General features: G+C 37.2%; 1 protein-coding gene across 2 annotated transcripts in view; it reads right to left on the reverse strand.

The window, feature by feature from the left end:
• Positions 1-18,256, reverse strand: part of THSD7A (thrombospondin type 1 domain containing 7A) — a 356,792-nt gene that overhangs the window by 167,150 nt on the left and 171,386 nt on the right. For both annotated transcript variants that reach the window (XM_053655065.1, XM_037167342.2), the window contains exons 3-4: positions 11,387-11,635; positions 8,187-8,368 (exon numbers count right to left, since the gene is read on the reverse strand). In XM_053655065.1, the coding sequence (XP_053511040.1) occupies positions 8,187-8,368; positions 11,387-11,635 (431 nt within the window). The remainder of the gene's footprint in view (positions 1-8,186; positions 8,369-11,386; positions 11,636-18,256) is intronic.

Raw genomic sequence — 18,256 nt, forward strand, 5'->3', positions numbered from 1 at the left:
AAATAAGACCGATATAAGAAATGAAATTTCGAATCACTTCTGAAGACATATGGGGACTTTCCACAGGCACTCCCCTTTCTCCTGTCTTCCCTCTGGGTCTGTGGCAAACAGGGCTTTTCAGGACATGAATGTCTGTGTTTCTGTTTCTCATCTTAAAGTCGTGATTCTCTTTGGCCTTAATAGAGGCAAAAAACCTGTTAGAATTTGGGACAGATTTATGGAGAAGCACACAAAGCTTAAGGTCCAGGGCCCTTCATACCCACATACCCCTTCCGAGACCCTGGCAGAGATCTTAGTGATTTTGTATTTGGACTCTTTCTCTCTTTTTTTAATAATGAGGGTCTCCTAAATTGCACAAGCTTTGGAGCTCAGAAAACATGGATTTTCCGGCCCCTATCTCTGTCTCTTCCAAAGCTTTGCAATTTTTAAAAGAGGACTCAAGCCTTATACTAAAATCAACTCCTGATTATAATCACAGTGGTGTTTATAAAAAGGACAGAGATTCCAGAACTATAGATTCACAACCTTAATGGATACCATCCAGGCATTTTTGCATTTTCTTTAAGCATCTAGGAGAGTCTTAAACTGCCCTTTGAGTACATATGTTTTCCAGAAAAATAATTCACCCTTAAACGGTAAAGGTTCTTTATCAAGGATGAACCATGGTTGTAATGTGCTTTTGGGGTTTCATTGAAGAGTCCCAAAGTGGAATGTCTGTAAAAGTCTCTCTATGTCAGTCCTGGGAAGGGTCAGTTCTGAACCCCCAGTAACAAAGCTCGAAATACAAGGCTACTATTAGGCTATATGCTCTCTGAGGACAGGGATCAAATTTGATTTTTCAATTTTCTACCTTCCACATCTAAATTAGTGATGCAACTTTACAATTGTTCAACAAGCATTTATTGAGTTAATGAAGGAATGCCAAGTGAGAAATCCAAATCTGTAGCACTTCATCAATCAGATTGTGATTGATGGTCAGACCACACTTGGGAGAACGAAGAATTTAACATGAAGTCATTGATTCCAACCAGTTTTCCCCATATTGGGCATTTAATCTTCACAGCAACCAAACAATTAACATAGTACTTTATAAATGCTATCAATAGTGTCTTCCTCTTCATATCATCCTCATCATTATTACTATTATTTTCTTTGAGGGTGCACAGTTAACTCTCAGTATTTGTAAGTATTTCATTAGACTTTACATTGTTGGAGAAATTTCATTGTGTTTAGCCTATTAATATCTTTTTGTATCATAAGATTATTATTCAATATGTTCTATCCTTATTAGCTTAATATCACTTACGTATTTTATCAGCACACCATCTATGACTTTGTCCAAGACACTAACACACATAGTGAATTTTATTATCTTCTCTAGTAGTAATTCCTTTGTCATTATTACTTTGGCCAGGTAATAATGCCAATGTCATTCATCTTCCCCATTAGCAAACTGGAAGGAACCAGAATAATAGAAAGGAAGATAGTTTTGAAATACTCACAAATTTTTAGAGGTTCATCTCCTTCAAGTATGCAATCACAATCATGCTTTATTGAACAATATCAATTTGGCAATGTAATTTTTACTAAGAATTATGTTTGTGGAGATTATCCTTCACTCTAAAAATACTGAAGAAAATTTTGGGCACTTTTCTAGGATTATTCAAGGAAACTTTCTATCAAGTGTCAATTGGTCCAACTATTCAGTCTTCTGAAGAGTTTGAACATTGTGCACATGTACAAACTTAAGTCCACCTCATGTTATTTCCTTGCGACATGAAATCTTCATAAGCACTTTGTGTATAAAGATGGCAGTGCCTGTTGGTGGGTTCATGTATCTGCCAGCAGTGGTGAATGTCTGGACTGAGTAATGCAGACTCTTTGATCATGGCAAACACTATAATACAGCTGGCTGATGTCACAGATGTAGTAATAATGAAAAAATGATTTTCTGTAATAACCTTTGAGTGATATTCAAAAACCATATTTTTAGATTTTATTCTTCTTTATTATTAATTAAATCATCTCTATAAGACAAAAGTTATTTTTTTCTCTTACTGAGTACTTCATATTAAACTTACTGAACTTTATGTAGTCCCTTCTATTTCCTCTGTTGGATCGGAAAGGATATATATATAATTATTAATAATTGACTATATTATCTTATATTGCATAATTATATATTAATAATCATTAATTAAATAATTATGTTTACCTTTTAACATGCAAAGTGACTTAATAATACATAATGGTTTTTAGTATCTCTACTCCCAAACAATATACTCCTTATCATTTCCTTCTTTCATATATTAATGTTTTTCATTAACTAACTTTTCAGTGTGTTAGCCATGAAACATATCGGTATTGCTTCACATATACCTATAGTTATATTATTACCCATGTGTTTACCAGATTCTTTGTACATCTTTAATTCTCTTTCTGGGTGCAACTTCCTTCTTCCTGACCCTTATCATTTAGCAGTTCTTTTGGTAAGAGTTTAATGAGGTAAAATTCTTCCGCTTGTGTCTTAATTTTGCCTACAGTTTATGATAGGTAGCAAGGTAAATAATTCTAAGTTGACAGTTACTTTTCTATCAATAGTTTTAACACATCATCTTTGTTACTTAGCTTTTTTTGGTAGCTGTTGAGAATTACACTGTTCATTTGCTAATTCCTTTGCATTTAATTTTTCCCTCTCTCTAATCCCTTTTAATATATCCTTGTAATTTATGAGCTGAAATCTCACTACAGTGTATCTCAATGTGCATATATTATTCTCCTGCTGTGAGTACAGGCCCACAGTTGTAATTCTTAGGAGAGGTTTGATTTTGCATTGACCTGTGGCTGAGGCTGACCTGCTTCCAATCATCTCCCTCTACAGGTTAGTTGAATTGCTCTGCGTACTCATTGATGATATAATCCTTTGAGGCTGATGAAGTAATGAAGTATTTCTGCTTTTGCTCTCTTTCTCTGGCTAAAACTTTGATGTCGTGACCCTTTGGGCTTCCCTCCCTCTAAGTCTCCATAATGTCTAACCCTCTTCCTGTACCATCATTACCTAAGGTCAACCACAGAAAGCATCAGTTCAAGTTTTCTGGTTTGTTTAGGTGATCATTTAGTTTTAAGACATCACTTCTGCTCTTAAAAGCATTTGAAAAAAATACTGTAGTCGGCATGTCTAGGTGTTTTGCAAAGGATGATTCTCAGTTATTCTAATGTGCTATGTTGCTGAAATTGGAACAAAAGAGTCATTAAGTAGATATTTTTAGGCAAATAAAATTAAGTAATGTGCATAAGGACACAAGGCTAAGCAGAAATAAAAAACAGGTTTCCTGGTTATCTGTCTAGAGTTCTTCTGGAAGTTGCCTTAAGTTGAAACTTCAAAAGACTTCAAAGCCATTTACATTATTAGAAGATAAAAATAGATATCTTGCCTTAAATGAGTGGCCAAAACTGAAACAAAGTGCATGAATTTTGACTCTCTTCATTTGATCTAACAACTAAATCATGTTTCCTCTATTCAACGTGAAAGTTGTAGAGGTGTAACATCTCATTAGGAAGCTCTTCCTCCACCATTCATAGGTACATCTGGGGTAGACTAATGACCAGCTTAATCTAATTCCCAGCACGGACATTTTTATTTGCTTCTATCCCAGTGACTGAAACCATTTGGCATCTCTCTTTCCACTTTGCAATCTACTGATCACAGAGGCATTTCATAGGGTAACAGCCCTTCTCTCCCACAAAATATCCAAGGAGCTAACTTCCAAAGAGGATCCGATTCCTTGAGGGATTGCCTTTATTTCCATTACTCTGTAGTTACATGACAGTGCTTTTTACACCTCCCTGACTCAGTGTAGGTTGTTTCCAAAACGTAGCCATTGGGATTTAGTTCCTTTTTCATTTACTGTATTAAGAATAGTAGATCACAATGTGATGTGCTTAGAAATATAAATTATGAAGTATATACATGTCTTCACTAATTTAGCTCAACATAGTGTTCATAACCAAATTTTATATATCTGTTTTTATCATCATGTGGTCCTAGTGGCATTTTTACATAAGTAAATAAACTTAAAAATCTTTTTTCTGTTTTTCTATAATTTACATCTATATAATGAAGGTTTAGATAATCAAAGAAACATGAAATCATTTCTATTTTATGGGGCAGCTTTGCTATATTTCTAGCAAGATAGAAAGTGGAACTATGCCACTTTATTTCCTGGGTGGTTTAAGGACTGTATCAGGGAATGTGTAGAGAATCTCTGATACACATTTCTGATTGAGATGTCATGTAAAATATTCTCGCCTACCTGTCGTTTCAAAAGTGATGGATAGCAAAGGTGCAGCACTAGCCTTCCGCACACTCTGATATTTACTTTCTGAAATAACAGGGAAATTGGACCATGAGCATAGTCTTCATTATTTTCTTTTTCAAAATAGCTTTGACTGAAGTAGGCTAGTTTGTGGAAATGGTAGATAAAAGACTACAATTATAAAGAATTTGCATTTCATTTAGGGATAGTGACTGTGTTCATTCTCCTTATGTTGTTGCAGAACATAGAAAAACACGATCTTTTTGTTCATCCTTCAGTCGTCCCACTTACAACTCAGTCCAATCATCCTTCCCTCCACGCATCCTTCCATGGATCCTCCAGCCCTTCCTGCTGGTTTATCTCATTCGTTGTGTCATCCCACAGGCCCATGGTATAGACTGTACAGACTGTCCACAAATCCCACAGACCTTATCCAGATCTCACTATGAATTATTACATATTTTTTCAACAAAAGAATGTTCTTAAGTTTCCTGTAATATAAATCACGGCAAGCTTCATGGTGCTTTATAAGGGATATTTTTGGTTTCCCTCATTTTAAAACATGTTCAATCTGTTTCAAATGGAAGAATTTCTTAGATGCTATAGTTTAAATCTTTCATTTCACTTTGTGCTTGTAAAAAAATCAATTCATGTTCATGCATCCAGTGATCAGCAACACTTCATCAGCTTTCTAGGGTTTATACCAATAACCTCCCCACGAGCAAGACTTCTCCCTGTCATTTTCTGATAAAGGTAGATTTCATGCCAGCATAAGCTGGAGATTCTTCACAACCCACTGGAATTCTGCTCAGCTGGCTGGACAGAAATTGTCAAAGGTGTTGCTACTATCTCTTCTCAGTTGTCATGATTGGGAGAGTTACCTATGACCAGCAACAATACATGAATAAAATGTGGAGTACTTCAATATCAAGTAGATGTACTTTTACTACTGTCTAGATATGTGATCACCAATTAATAAACATTCTGATGATATAAGTTGATTGACACAGATCTAAGTTGTGAATATCATACATTACACTCTGAGTACTTTAATAATACATATTTCAATTTTCTGGAAATTAAATACATTAGGTCCAAGGAGGAAAATTCTTATGGCTTGGTATTGTGTGAGTCAGTTAATAGTAGTGAGTACCTCAATGAATAAAATTATTGAAAGTGACTCTGTTCTTGTGCTAAGGTGGTTATTACCTGTATAATATGATGTGCCAAAATAAAAAGGAAGTTATTGTGAATTTCATGTCACTTGTTTTTAGTATATGTATCAAGAAATTTTATTTATGAGTTAATGTATTCTATTTTGAGTTAATGTATTTTTAACAGCTTGGTTACACGTGAAAACAACTTTTCTAGAACATACAGAGTGAATCTGCCAAAATAACAGTGTAGGATTTTCTCTTCAAATTAAGTATAATATTAATTGCTTTTAGGGTAGGTTGTTCGTTGTGACATAGTCGGAATTTCTTGCCATCAGTACCTTCTTATTAGAATTGATGGAGGGACTTATTTTGGGAGATTCCCCTCTCTTTATAAAGTAAGTCTTCATTCTTTCATTTTTATTCAATGAAGATAGACTAGACACTCTTCACAGTCCACAGTCAGACTGTTCTCCTTTCACACGTATTCAGTCTTTACATGTCATCCTTGGGATGCCAGTGCATTATGTTTCCTATCGGGATATGCTAAGTGCTTCTGGGATAAATTCATATACTCTAAGTTCTGAGGGGGGGGACGGCTGCAACTTTTAGGAATAATTGATTGTTTTTGCAGACTACCAGATTATTAGTATTCTTCGTATTTGACATGAAAGGACACATTTGTAAGTTATTCATGTTACATGCTTACATGAAAAATATTAGTTTCAGAAGAACTGATTATTTCCATTTCTATAGATCTTTGCTTTGACATTTGCTTAGTTCAACAGATACGTCGTAACAATAATATTCTTTTTATTTTCCTTTTCCTGTGTGACTTTTATTTTTGGTGCTCTGCTGTGTTTTGACAGCAGTAGGGAACCTGCATGACAAAATGATTTAAAAATATATCCAGTTGCAATTCAGAATTCTGAAGGCTCTGCTGAAAGTAATAACCTGCAGGACATAATTGACATTGAGAAACTAAAACCTGATCTGCCTCTAGCAATGAAATTATACTACCCTGAAAGGACTGCTATAATAAATCCACCTACGAGTGTTAAAAATGTACTCATTAAAGTGGCCAAGAAAATATTAATGCACTAAAATTACATGTTTTATGCTACTTCTTACACCTTCAGGACACATTAGTAGTAAAATGTACCCTTAGGCTACATTTCTAAATGAGTTGACATGTGTGTAAAGTTAGTGGCTACAAAACAAAGTCGCAAGCTAGAGATGCAAAACCTCAGTGCCTGTTTTCCACAAATTGCTTGTCACTGGTGCCACTGCTCCTGGACAGGTGAGGAGTCATCTCTTCTTTTGTTTTTTGAAAGACTCACTACTCATGGTTATTTCCCTTCCTTTCTGGTCATTCTTGATCAGATTCCTTCAGTACATTTTCCCTCCCCACTCCCCCCTTTTTGGTCTTTCCTCTGCTAATGTCAACTAAGGTCTTTATCTTTAATCTCTTCCCTTGCCAACCAATGTACTTGCTGGGGAATAGTGTCCTATCATCCCCACAATTTGTTAAATGCAACATACTCATCTTTTCTGACAAGATCTCTCCTTTGTTTTTGCTTTTCTTTAAGGGTGTGCTTTAATCCATGCTGTTCCCTCTGGCATTTCTGACCCCCTGAACTGTAAGGCGAATACTCATCATCACTCAACTCAAATGCCACTTCCTTTCCCCATGACAGTTTCTGTTGCTCTGAGCCCTCTACAGTTACTCCAAAACTCATTTATGATGACAGCATATTGTATTGTAACTATCGGCTTGTTTGGGCGCCCCTGTGATGACCATGAACTTTTCCTGACATGAAGCTTGTATTGACATCATCTCACCACCTTACACAATTTTTGAAACTCTGTTGGCAACTAAAAAATATATGTTGAATAGATCAGTGTTAGATATCCTGCTATTGTTCAGACAGAGGGAAATGGATAAGAGTTAGTTTAGAGCGTCGTTTAAAAATATTCATATTTGTGTGAACTTAAAAGCTACTAACTGAATGTAAACTTGATCCAACAATGATCAGAATTTCAGACTAATGTAATAATATATCACAATGTAGATTTGGCCCTGGCTGTGTCGAAATCTCTTATCATTTTGCTAGGGTATCACATCTGGTCCAAAACAGATTTAAATGAACCAAAAAATCTAAGATGTGTTTAATTACAGGTTACAAAACAGTCGTGCCTGTGGGTTAAATAATTTGTTTTTACTGTAGTTTGATTCTGCATTTATTCTGTATTTATTTCATTTAAACTCAAATTGAAATTTTCACTCAATATTATAATTAATATATTTTTCATGTTATTTATATTTCATATAAATAGCAAAAGGAGGTGTCTTATATAAGCAGGTTTTATTTCTTATATAGAGAAAAAAACTTAGGTTTTAGAATAAATATTTCTTTGCATATACTTACCAGATAAATTTTTATTCTATTTCTTAATTAATTACTCCTGCTAAATTTAGATTCAGAGCCTGAATTTAGAAAATGTAATGAGAGACTTGTCAGCAAATCAGAATTGATGAAAGATGGAATTGAAATAAATTTTTACAAGCATAATTTTGATCGCTGTTCACCATAGTGGTTATCAACCATGATGTCAACAGAAATATGGCTATCCCTACTGGTTGCCCGGGTGTACCTCCCCACAGCACCCCATGCTTGGTCTCCATGTGTGATCCCTGAGGAAAAAAAAAGTTTACCTTCTTTGTCCTTGTGGGTACTCAGGTGTGAGAGGAGGTTTTCATTGGTCTGCACGCAGTACACCTCTCGGGTCTGGACCCCTCCCCCACAGAGGGCCGTCTGGTTGCCTCGCCTCTTGTCCTGCTGACTGAGCAAAGGGTCGACCCGGCACTCGGTCCACTCCGTGGTTCTCCAGCCGTACCTGCATGAAGAAAAGGCCATCAGTGACAACCATGTTTATTAAAAAAATTTTGTCCTGCTCTTCTCATATTTTTTTAGAAAGAAAATTATTTCACAAAACACCCCTTGAATCACAGACTACCACATCTATGGTGCAAGTTCACATTCAATCTCTTTATCCTCAGCAGTACTCCACTTAAGGAGGAGTTAAATTTAGGATGATCCTGTTTTAATTGCAATTACTGGAAGTTGCTTATAAATATTTTATGAAAAGAGAGCATCATGCTGAAAACATGAAATTTTATGTTCAGTTGAGCTGAACTCAGGTTTGCCCTTTCTCAATACTTATAAACAAAAGAGGATTGAATCTGAGGATGGAAAACATTCTAAGTGGTGATCAACCCAAACATTTGTTTTGCCTTTAATAAAATGCATGAAAATTGCTTCTTCACACTAGATCAAAATTATAATGGTGTATTAGGATTAAAAAATAGAACATTAACATTTTAGAGTTTTCTCTTTATTGTCAGGAATGACAGTGTTTTTCTGTAGCACTGAGCATCCCTGATGAATGCTGATAAATGATGAAAAGAGCTGACGTTTCTAATCAGTGGACACAGGAAAGATGATCTGTGATTCTAAATTAAAGTTCTAGTCAAGATTATGATGGGGAAGAAATGTCAGGAGCTGGTCAGCCCAACACTTGCTTTAAAGAGGTGCTCAGGGAACTGTTTCCCGGTGCCACTGCAGATAGAAAGTGATGGCATTTCTCCACCTCAAGGAAAATGGATATTCTAAAAGCACAGAGAGAATGGCTCATGTAGCACTTCGTGTCATTTTAACCGAGATGCTTCCTCACTAATCAGATGAACAGCCGGCACAGGTACAAATGGATGTGCTAATGCTCATCTCAATTAGGCATAAAGGTTAACTGGGCTCTCAGATGTCTGATCTAGAGGCTTTGCTTTGTCAAAGGTAAAGTTTCATGACAACAAGGCTGGCTTTCAGGCCCGTGTTTCCTTTGTATGAGTGAGGATCCGTGGCTTAACAGACGCGTAGGACCGGGGGCATCAGGAATAACACTCGACACGTTCGTAAAGGGAGCACAGCATTCAGGTTAATCCCAGAAACAAGGCTAATTGGTGTCTCGGGTGAAGGGGCTGTGGGTGAGGAGAGTAAAACCAAACAAGTCATTAAAATGAACATTTTATATTTATAGAAGGGAGTCTCAATTTAAGTCATCCTCAGGAGGCCTAGGAAAGGAGTACATTTTCATTAATTTAACTTGGTTACACATTCCAAAAATGCTACTCCCCCAAAAGGGGGAGAAGAAAAAGACTCAGAATACATATTTATTTCATTAATAGTGCTTAAATATCTGAGAGGAGAAAAAAAACCAAAGCACCTAGCTTGAGACAAAACTGGAAGAAATTCACAGGAGACAAAACACTCTGATCGGAGAACCAGGCAAATTCCTGGAGTCTGTTCTGCAGGGATGTGAGTCAGTGGGACCACAGAGAAGGCAGTAAGGAGCTCTGGGGTTTTTCAGTCACTTGTTACATTAGGGGAGAATAGGCAGTTCCCAAGTGCTATAGAATTGAAGATCTCATGTAAATGATCACTGTCTTCGTTACTGATAATGTTATTGTTCCAATAGTGGGGATAGTAATTTCCCTCCTCACTGGTAAATGATGTTTAAGCTGTATGCATGTTCTTTACATGCTTGGAATGGTCCAGAGAAGCTCCTCACAAAACTTGTGTAGATCTTTTGAGGAGCTAAGATTTTGAAAGTTGTTTTTATAGACATAACATTAAATATATATATTTAATATAAATAAAAAATATATTTAATATATATATATATTTTAGAGTGGGGATGGGAGGGAGCAAGAGAAGGAGATAAACATTGGTGTGAGGGAGAAACATGGATCAGTTCCCTCTCATATCTGCCTCAGCTGGGGACCAAACCTACAACCCAGGCACGTGCCCTGACGGGATAAAACCAGAGACATTTGTGGAACAAAACTGAGCCACAAACTGAATCACACTGGTCGGGGCTAACTATTCTATATTCAGACTAAACGGAAATGTCTTTATTGCCAAGGTAATTCATAGTAATAGCTTGGAAGTGTTATTTTTAAGGACAAAGAGAATATGGATACACTGCCAAATACTTCAGGATTAGTCTTATTCGTCTTAATTCAGTGAGTGTTTATCAGGCACTTACGCTGTGTCAGACACTGTGACACATGCTTCTCATTTTAAAAAAATGGGAGGGGTGAGTGGGTACAAACTTTGTCCTCAAGGAGCTTATTGTTTTGATGTAGTATTTTACTCTTTACACAGGATATGTTATATGTAGTACTGAATTTTAATAAGACTTGCTCAATAAGCAACAGGAACCTATATTTTGAAAGTTTATTTTACTTTTAGTGTCTCTGTGCTATATTGGAAGAAGAATGGTTGTCTTCGGCCACACATTAAATACATTGCAATACATTATCGCACAGAAAATCTCATACTGTTTTATGTAAACTTACGATTTTGTGTGGGGCCACATTTGGAGCCAGCCATCCTGGGCTGCACGTGGCCACAAATGGGGTTGATAAAGTACAGCTCAGCAATTAAATACAAACTGTCTCCTATTCTTGTAAATAAAGTTTTATTGGAACATGTTTATACTCAATTTACATACTGTCTCTACCTGCAATGGTAGAGTCGAATCATTGTGACAGAAACCTATGTGGTCCTAGGACAGCTGCAGAAAAAGTTTGCCAACACCTATTATAGAAAATATATAAAAAGAGAATTACTGATAAAATTCTAGCCTTCATGGAGACATAAATATAGCTTATTAAAGACACTTTTATTCATTAAAATCGTTTTTTAGTATAGTGTTTATAAAAAGGTATTTTATTTTTCTAGTTAGAATTTTTAAAAGATCACTGTAAGTCCACAACTATTCAGCTAAACTGAACAGCTGAACAGACGTGTGGTTCTGGCAGACGTGGCAGCAGAGGCCGAGGTCCCATGTACTCACGTGGCACAGGGGGCGGCTGCGTCTCCCTGAGGCACACAGGGTTCTTTTTCCTCCAGCTCTGGACACTCTTTCTCACTGCCAATTGGAAACTGCCTGATGACCCGCGTCCGTACACGAGTGCCTTCAGGGGACGTCACACCGTGGCACGTTTTTGAACAGGGACCCCATTCTGACCACTCCGACACCTGGCACTCTTTGGTGATCACACAGGCCTGGAAGGTCATTGGCAGCTTCTCCTGCTGGCAGAATCTGCAAAAGAGCATTGACATTCTCATCACGGGCACACAGGCAGTTACGAACTTTCTCTTCTGCGCTCCAGAGCGAAATCAGCCTGGACAGTTTTATTTCTACTTGGAGGTGAAATTCTAATTTCATTGAAAACACATCAACATTTATGATGTGTAAAGCAGTTAGACTCAAAGCTAACATTTGCATTTTTCCTCCTATTTTGTGAGAGTTGTTAAACTATTCATGGGGAATAGAAAATAAAGGAACTAAGCAAAATTAGCTCAAACTAAGTTTACCCTGTTGTTCATTTCATTCATTCCAGATTTGCTTTAATTTAGAAAATGAGAAACCAAGAACTGTTAACATGATGATTTCCATTCTGCTTAGTGATCTAAATAAACATGCCTGGCGAACTTAATACAATACTGCTTTAAACAGAAAAATTAATTTAATATATGTTTAACATAATTTTTATTATCATGTGAAATGTCACAATTCTAATGTATGCTTATATAAATATATCAACTTTTCTACTTCACACTTTAAGACAAGTATACATATGGATATCTTAAATATATCATAAGCATTATAAATCTAATTATTTATACCTCTATTACTATACGTATATCCTCTAAATAAATCTCTAATATTTATCCATAAAGTTATATTCAAACTCTTACCTACCTATGCCTTCTTGAATTACAGGGATATTGGATTTTAAATTGTAATGTGCATATATGAAGATAAAGATGATGTTGTTAATGATAACTAAGGGCATTGCACTTTGAGGAAATCCCTGAAATTGAACGGCCTTGTGTTGATCTTGGTTGATAACCAATAGTGCATGTTTACAAGACAGAGGCAGTCTGTCGCCGTGATAGAGCTGTTTGTTCCAGTGGGAGAAGCCACAGATAATTCCGCTTGTCATGCAGGTGCTATATTTAACTATGGTAATCAACCATACAGAGAGCGGGTCCATTTTAATGTAACAGCTCACATTCAATCTTCTTAATTCTATTGGCATGGGTACAAAAACCGTTCTCTTAGGAGACAGAGCTCAAAGCATCAAAGTCAGTTCGCGTTGAGAGGTCTGGGAAGTAGGATCATGTAAGAATGGGGGTCAAAGGACCTTGTGAGTCAGCTCTGTTTTTCTTGTAACAACAGAGAGAACTAGACTCTTTTACTCAAATATCATGCATTGAGTATCAACGGTACATTAGGTACAGCATTAACCACAGAACAAAACTTTTTCTGCAATAAGTAAGTTTTTACTCTTATAAGTGAGTTTGTCCGTGAAAATCAGACAAAATAATGTCCAAATGATAGCCTCTCTAACATTTCTCTTACAGAATTCACCCTATTCTCCTCTTAGATGTGTCCTATTCTCATAAGACTAGTTTCATATACATATTTAGATACTATCCTTTGTATAATTTTTATCAAATTCATATGGTATACACAGGCACAGAATTAACCACCCATTGGAAACTTATAATGAAGTGGACTATCAGTTAACTGCCTCCAGTTACAGTTATTCTGGTAACCTGATCAAAATTGGGGTGTTGGCTATGTTACTAGATCAAACTATTCATGATAACATGACCCCTTTGGATAAATTCTATCTACACTGGGGAAACAACTATAAATACCTGGTAGGCATTCATAGCTTTGGGCTTCCCTAAATGTAGCAACTCGTAGAACAGGGGTGATTTTTTTTGTGGGGACCTTGCAGGCTAGGACAGGGGCTTGTTTCCAGGGATGCCAGTTCCTATGGCACATGAAACTTTTAGGCCAAGTCAGCTCTTGGGCCTTCCTAATGTAGGACTTATCTTTCTCCATCTGAGCAATGCTATATGGATTTCTAGAGAAATTTCCAGATAAGGAACGTCGATGCTACATGATTGGTAAGTTCCGGTTCCTGTTCTATATGCTTTGAAGCAGATTAATGCCAAATATGGCCTATAGTAGCCTGTGGGTCTTATGTATCTGAAAATCTGTATAGCCTACATTTACAACATAACTCATATTACCTCATTTAATACTTGCAATAATCCTTTTATGTGGGTACCAATACTATTTCCATTTTATAGGGAAGGAGCCGCCTCCAAAAGGTTAGGGAATGTGTTCGAGATTAGATAGCTTGTCAGTAGTGGGACTGGCAATTGAATGTGGATTTTCTAAAATCAGATCCCTATTTCTCCCCACGGTTTAAACTAACAGTAAACCTCAGTTTGTGAGAGCAAATGCGTTAGCTGAGGCTGACACCAAAGTTCCTGGCACATTGTGAATCAACTAGCATCACTAATTCACAGCGCAGGATTTGTAACACCCTTACCCTTTGCACATGTGCTGAAAGGAATTAGTGATGATGGAAAAGCCAGGACAAATACACTGCTTCTGATAAATGTTACTATTTTCAATACAGGTCCTACAGAAGAGAAATCAGTAGCATAAACATGAGAACAGTATTATGTGATATGATTATATAGCTTTTAATGTATGTGATACCTATCTATCTATATATCTATCTATACTTTGTCTCCCCTGTAATTTTCCAATAGCCCAAACCATTATTTCAACAAATGTGTATTAGGTAACTCTACTTCAAAAGTACAAAGACAAGGTTACAGTAATTAAGTCAGAAGCATGTAATTCTGCTTGGGGAGGCACAGAATGTTATATGAAGTAGTAGGTTATTATGATGAATTTTAAATAATGCATTAGAATTTGTAAAATTGTGATAAAGGTAATTGATAGAGATATGACAGAAAATAGCCTTTTGTTTGTTGGTGGGGTGGGGAAAATATAGAATTTTCTTTGGCATTGATGTAAGGAGTTGTATTGAGCAACAGAAATAAGTGGAATTGAAGTCTAGGTCAGATCCAGGTAACCAAACATGTAGATCTAGAAAGCACCTCCTGTGGGTAAGAGCACCACTGAAAGATTCAGAGTAAAATGGCAGATATTGTATTTCCTGTTAAGTATTCACTATGTGCCAGGCATTGGTCTGGCTGAGTGAGATATTATCATAAACATGAGGGTGACCCTCAGAAAATGTCTATTGTGAGCCACGCATTGTGTTTTACTTGGAAAAGCTCATGTAATCTTCAAAACTACTCTGCAAGATGGAGATCCACAGTTTTTCCCCCTTTTTCCTTTTCCTTTTTTTTAAAGATAAGGGAATAGAATCTAAATGCCTTATCCAAGTTTAGAAAGTAGCAGAACTGGGACTCTAACTCGATCTTTCTGCTTGTGGCATTTATACAGGTGTTGACAAAGGCAATGGCCAGAGAAATTAAAAGGAGTTATAATGTTAGAAACTGTACAACCTGATGGAGAGCTGAAAGCGTTAAAAGAAAGAAAGGGATCATTTAAAACTTGCAACTTTTGCCCTGGTCAGGTGGCTCAGTGGGTTGGAGCATCATCACACACACAAAAAAGGTTGGGGGTTCATCTCTGGGTCAGGGCACAAACCTAGGTTGCGGATTCGTCTGCAGTTCGGGAGTGTGCAGCGGGGACAAGTGATTGATGTTTCTCTCTCACTTTCTCTCTCCCTTCCTTCCTCTCTCTAAAATCAATAAAGCATATACTCGAGTGAAGATAAATAAAGAAATAAACTTGCAAGTTTCAAGCTTTGGTGATCTGGCAAGCAGCACTGCACTTCTTTGAATTGGAGAACGTGGAATGAGAAGTTTCTGGCAGTTGATAAATGAGTTAGACATTAATATCTTGATTTGACATGGACATATTCAGGACATCTCCAAGACAGAGAGAGAAATGCCTGTAGGTAGATCCATAATTAAGGGTCAGGGGTTTAGTAAATTTCTGGATGACTTGTATACTTTGAGAAATTATGAGCACATCAGAGTTCAAAGCCAAGGCCACAGGAGTAGCTGAGTCCTCACACACTGGGGCTCATTTGAGGCCTGTATAATTCACACGTGGCCTTACAGTGAACCTCGGTAGGTCCATGCACACTGCAATATTTATTAACTTCAGTTTTTTGTTTTTAGTGAGACTAAGTAGTTCACCCAATCATCCACGATAGCCATAAATTATTTGGCTGCCATCTTTTCTTTTGTTTATTCTGGCCATGCAAAAAGTTGACACTATAGAGCTTAGGGGAACTATATATTCTGGTTCATTATGATTTTCATGAGGACATGACCCTCTGGAAAGTCAAAGTCAAAGGAGAAGGTATGGTGGTCTCTGCCACACTTTCCTTTTCATCTATATGGTATGTTCAGAATACCCACATGACTAAGAAGGAATGTGGTTGTCCTAATCCTGGCCAGCAAAATATAAGGGTAATGGGGCTTAAACCACATATAGAGTATCACTGTAACTCTATTGACTATTTTTAAAAAATGGCATGGTTTTCGAGGTAGGTGCATTTTCGAATATGCTACTGACAGCCATCAGCCAACTGACAATCATTTCTATGGTCCAATATCTATGCTTACATATAAACATTTAATTTTAAATTATATTCAGAGATTAACACAGGATATAATATTCAGATATATTTAATTTTTCTACTAATTCAGTGTTTGCTTTTCCAGTGAAGAAAATGAATGGACCAAGAGAACTGCCAGGTTTTCTGAGTGCCCAATTTGTGGCAAGTTATAAAACAATGCGTTCTGCGCTCATAGCCAGGAGATGGGGTGGGGGGGCACTCTCGAGTTGCCTGACTCCAATCAGGTAGAGATTACTCTGCCCCATAGCTTTTCTACACCGTGAGCACACATTTTCCGAAAAGACCACTAAGGCCCCTTTCTTCATTTAAGCTGTCATAACCTAACCAATCTTATTTCCTATTGGCTTGTGTTTTCACATGGAATAAAAAAAAACTTTTCGGAGCTTTAACTATGTCCAGTTGCATTCTTTTAAAACATGAACTTAAATTTCCGGCAATTTATCATTTATTTATGAGTGTGAATAAACAGTTTACAATTTTTTGAGCTAATTTTATTCTCTACGTGTGCCCTTTCCTTCACAGAATTCAGCAAGTTAGAAGCAATCATTCATTTGGACGCAAAATGCATGCACAGTTGAACCACTTCTTTTTTTTTTTTTTTTAATAAAGGCAGAGGTCTTTCCCCTTGCTTTGATATTTGAAAATCCTTTGTTGAGCTGTTGAGGAACATTGCCAAATCGTGTCATCTGCCAGCTGGAGCGATCATATGCTCCCTATTAAAGCTGAAGGCCGCGGTGCTGGTCAACAGCTGAATGTGAGGCCATCAGCACGGCGTGTATTTAGTAATGGGATAAACTGCTGTAGCAATGAGGCATTCCTGGAAGGGCCAGGACATACATTTTTCTATCCTTTCACACAGCAAATGCTTACATGCAGCTGTTTCTTTATCACCCATGCTGTTCAGGCAATGAACCATAATGGAGACTTATGGCACAATCCCAAAGCCACCACCCCAAGTGAAAACTCTAGATAGCTTTATTAGACGGTGTAAGACCACCTACCAGACTTCTGAAATGGAGTTATGTGGCGTGAATCAGTTTGGCAATTCTTTTCATCAAAGACATTTTTTCACATTAAGGATTCCTTGCCTCTTTTTAAAGCTCTGACTAAGTAAGAAGAGAAGTTAAACATATTACAGGCATGTTTTAGGTTTTATTTTGGGTTCTGCACCCAATTTCAATGTGTGTGTGGGAGGCAGAGGGGGTTCCCAGAACCAACAATTAATTCTCAAACAGCAGCAAGCTGTCTCAGAATTCATCCTGATTCCAACACTCTCTACCTAGAGAGAGCATCAGCTCCACAGGTTAAGAGTTCAGTCTATCCAATGCCCTTCCCCTACTTCAGATGCCAGGAGCAGCCCAGTTTGTCACCTCTGCATCTGACCTACTGGCTATAAATCAGAGTTTCCCACTATCCTCTCCTTGGGTTCCATTGATTTACTAGAGCAGCTCACACAACTCAGAAAAACACTTTACCTACTAAATCACCAGTTTATTATTAAAGACAGTAACTTAGTAACAGTCAGGTTGAAAAGATGGGTAGGGCAAGGTATGTCAGGAGTGCTGTGGAGTGGCCATGATCTCTCTAGGGGCTCTACTCTCTGAACCTCCACGTGGTCACCAACCCAGAAGCTCTCTACACTCATTTTCAGGGGCTTTTATGGAGGCTTCATTCCACTGGCATGACAGATTAAATCGTTGACCACTGGTACTGATTCAATTTCAAGAGCCTCTCCCGTCTTTGGAGGTTGGAGGGTGATACTGAAAGTTTCAACCTTGTACTCACGTGAGCTCTTGGCACCACTGACAACCAGGCCCACCCTTAGGTGCTTTCCAAAGCCACCTCATTAACTTAATAAAAGACACCTTTATCATTCTCAACACTTGGAAAATTCCAATGGTTTGGGGAAGCCAAATGGCCAAATGTATGCTTTTATTAGTAAAAATCAAATATCACTTATTAATTTTTTCAAAGGAATATTTCCAAGTATCAACTCAAACACTGATTAACTGCCATAACTTTTATGGCAAATTAAAGAGAGAAATAGAGTCTACGTATCCAAGTTAAAGATATAAATTAAAAGCAAGAAAGCTTTGGAGCAGTGATAATGATTGGAAATTCTCTTCTATATGGACTAAAATTGGACTTCATTAACATTCGCCTGC

The sequence above is a fragment of the Artibeus jamaicensis genome, unplaced genomic scaffold (genome assembly GCF_021234435.1).
Source record: "Artibeus jamaicensis isolate MK-2021 breed Jamaican fruit bat unplaced genomic scaffold, CSHL_Jam_final contig_923, whole genome shotgun sequence".
Taxonomy (NCBI): domain Eukaryota; kingdom Metazoa; phylum Chordata; class Mammalia; order Chiroptera; family Phyllostomidae; genus Artibeus; species Artibeus jamaicensis.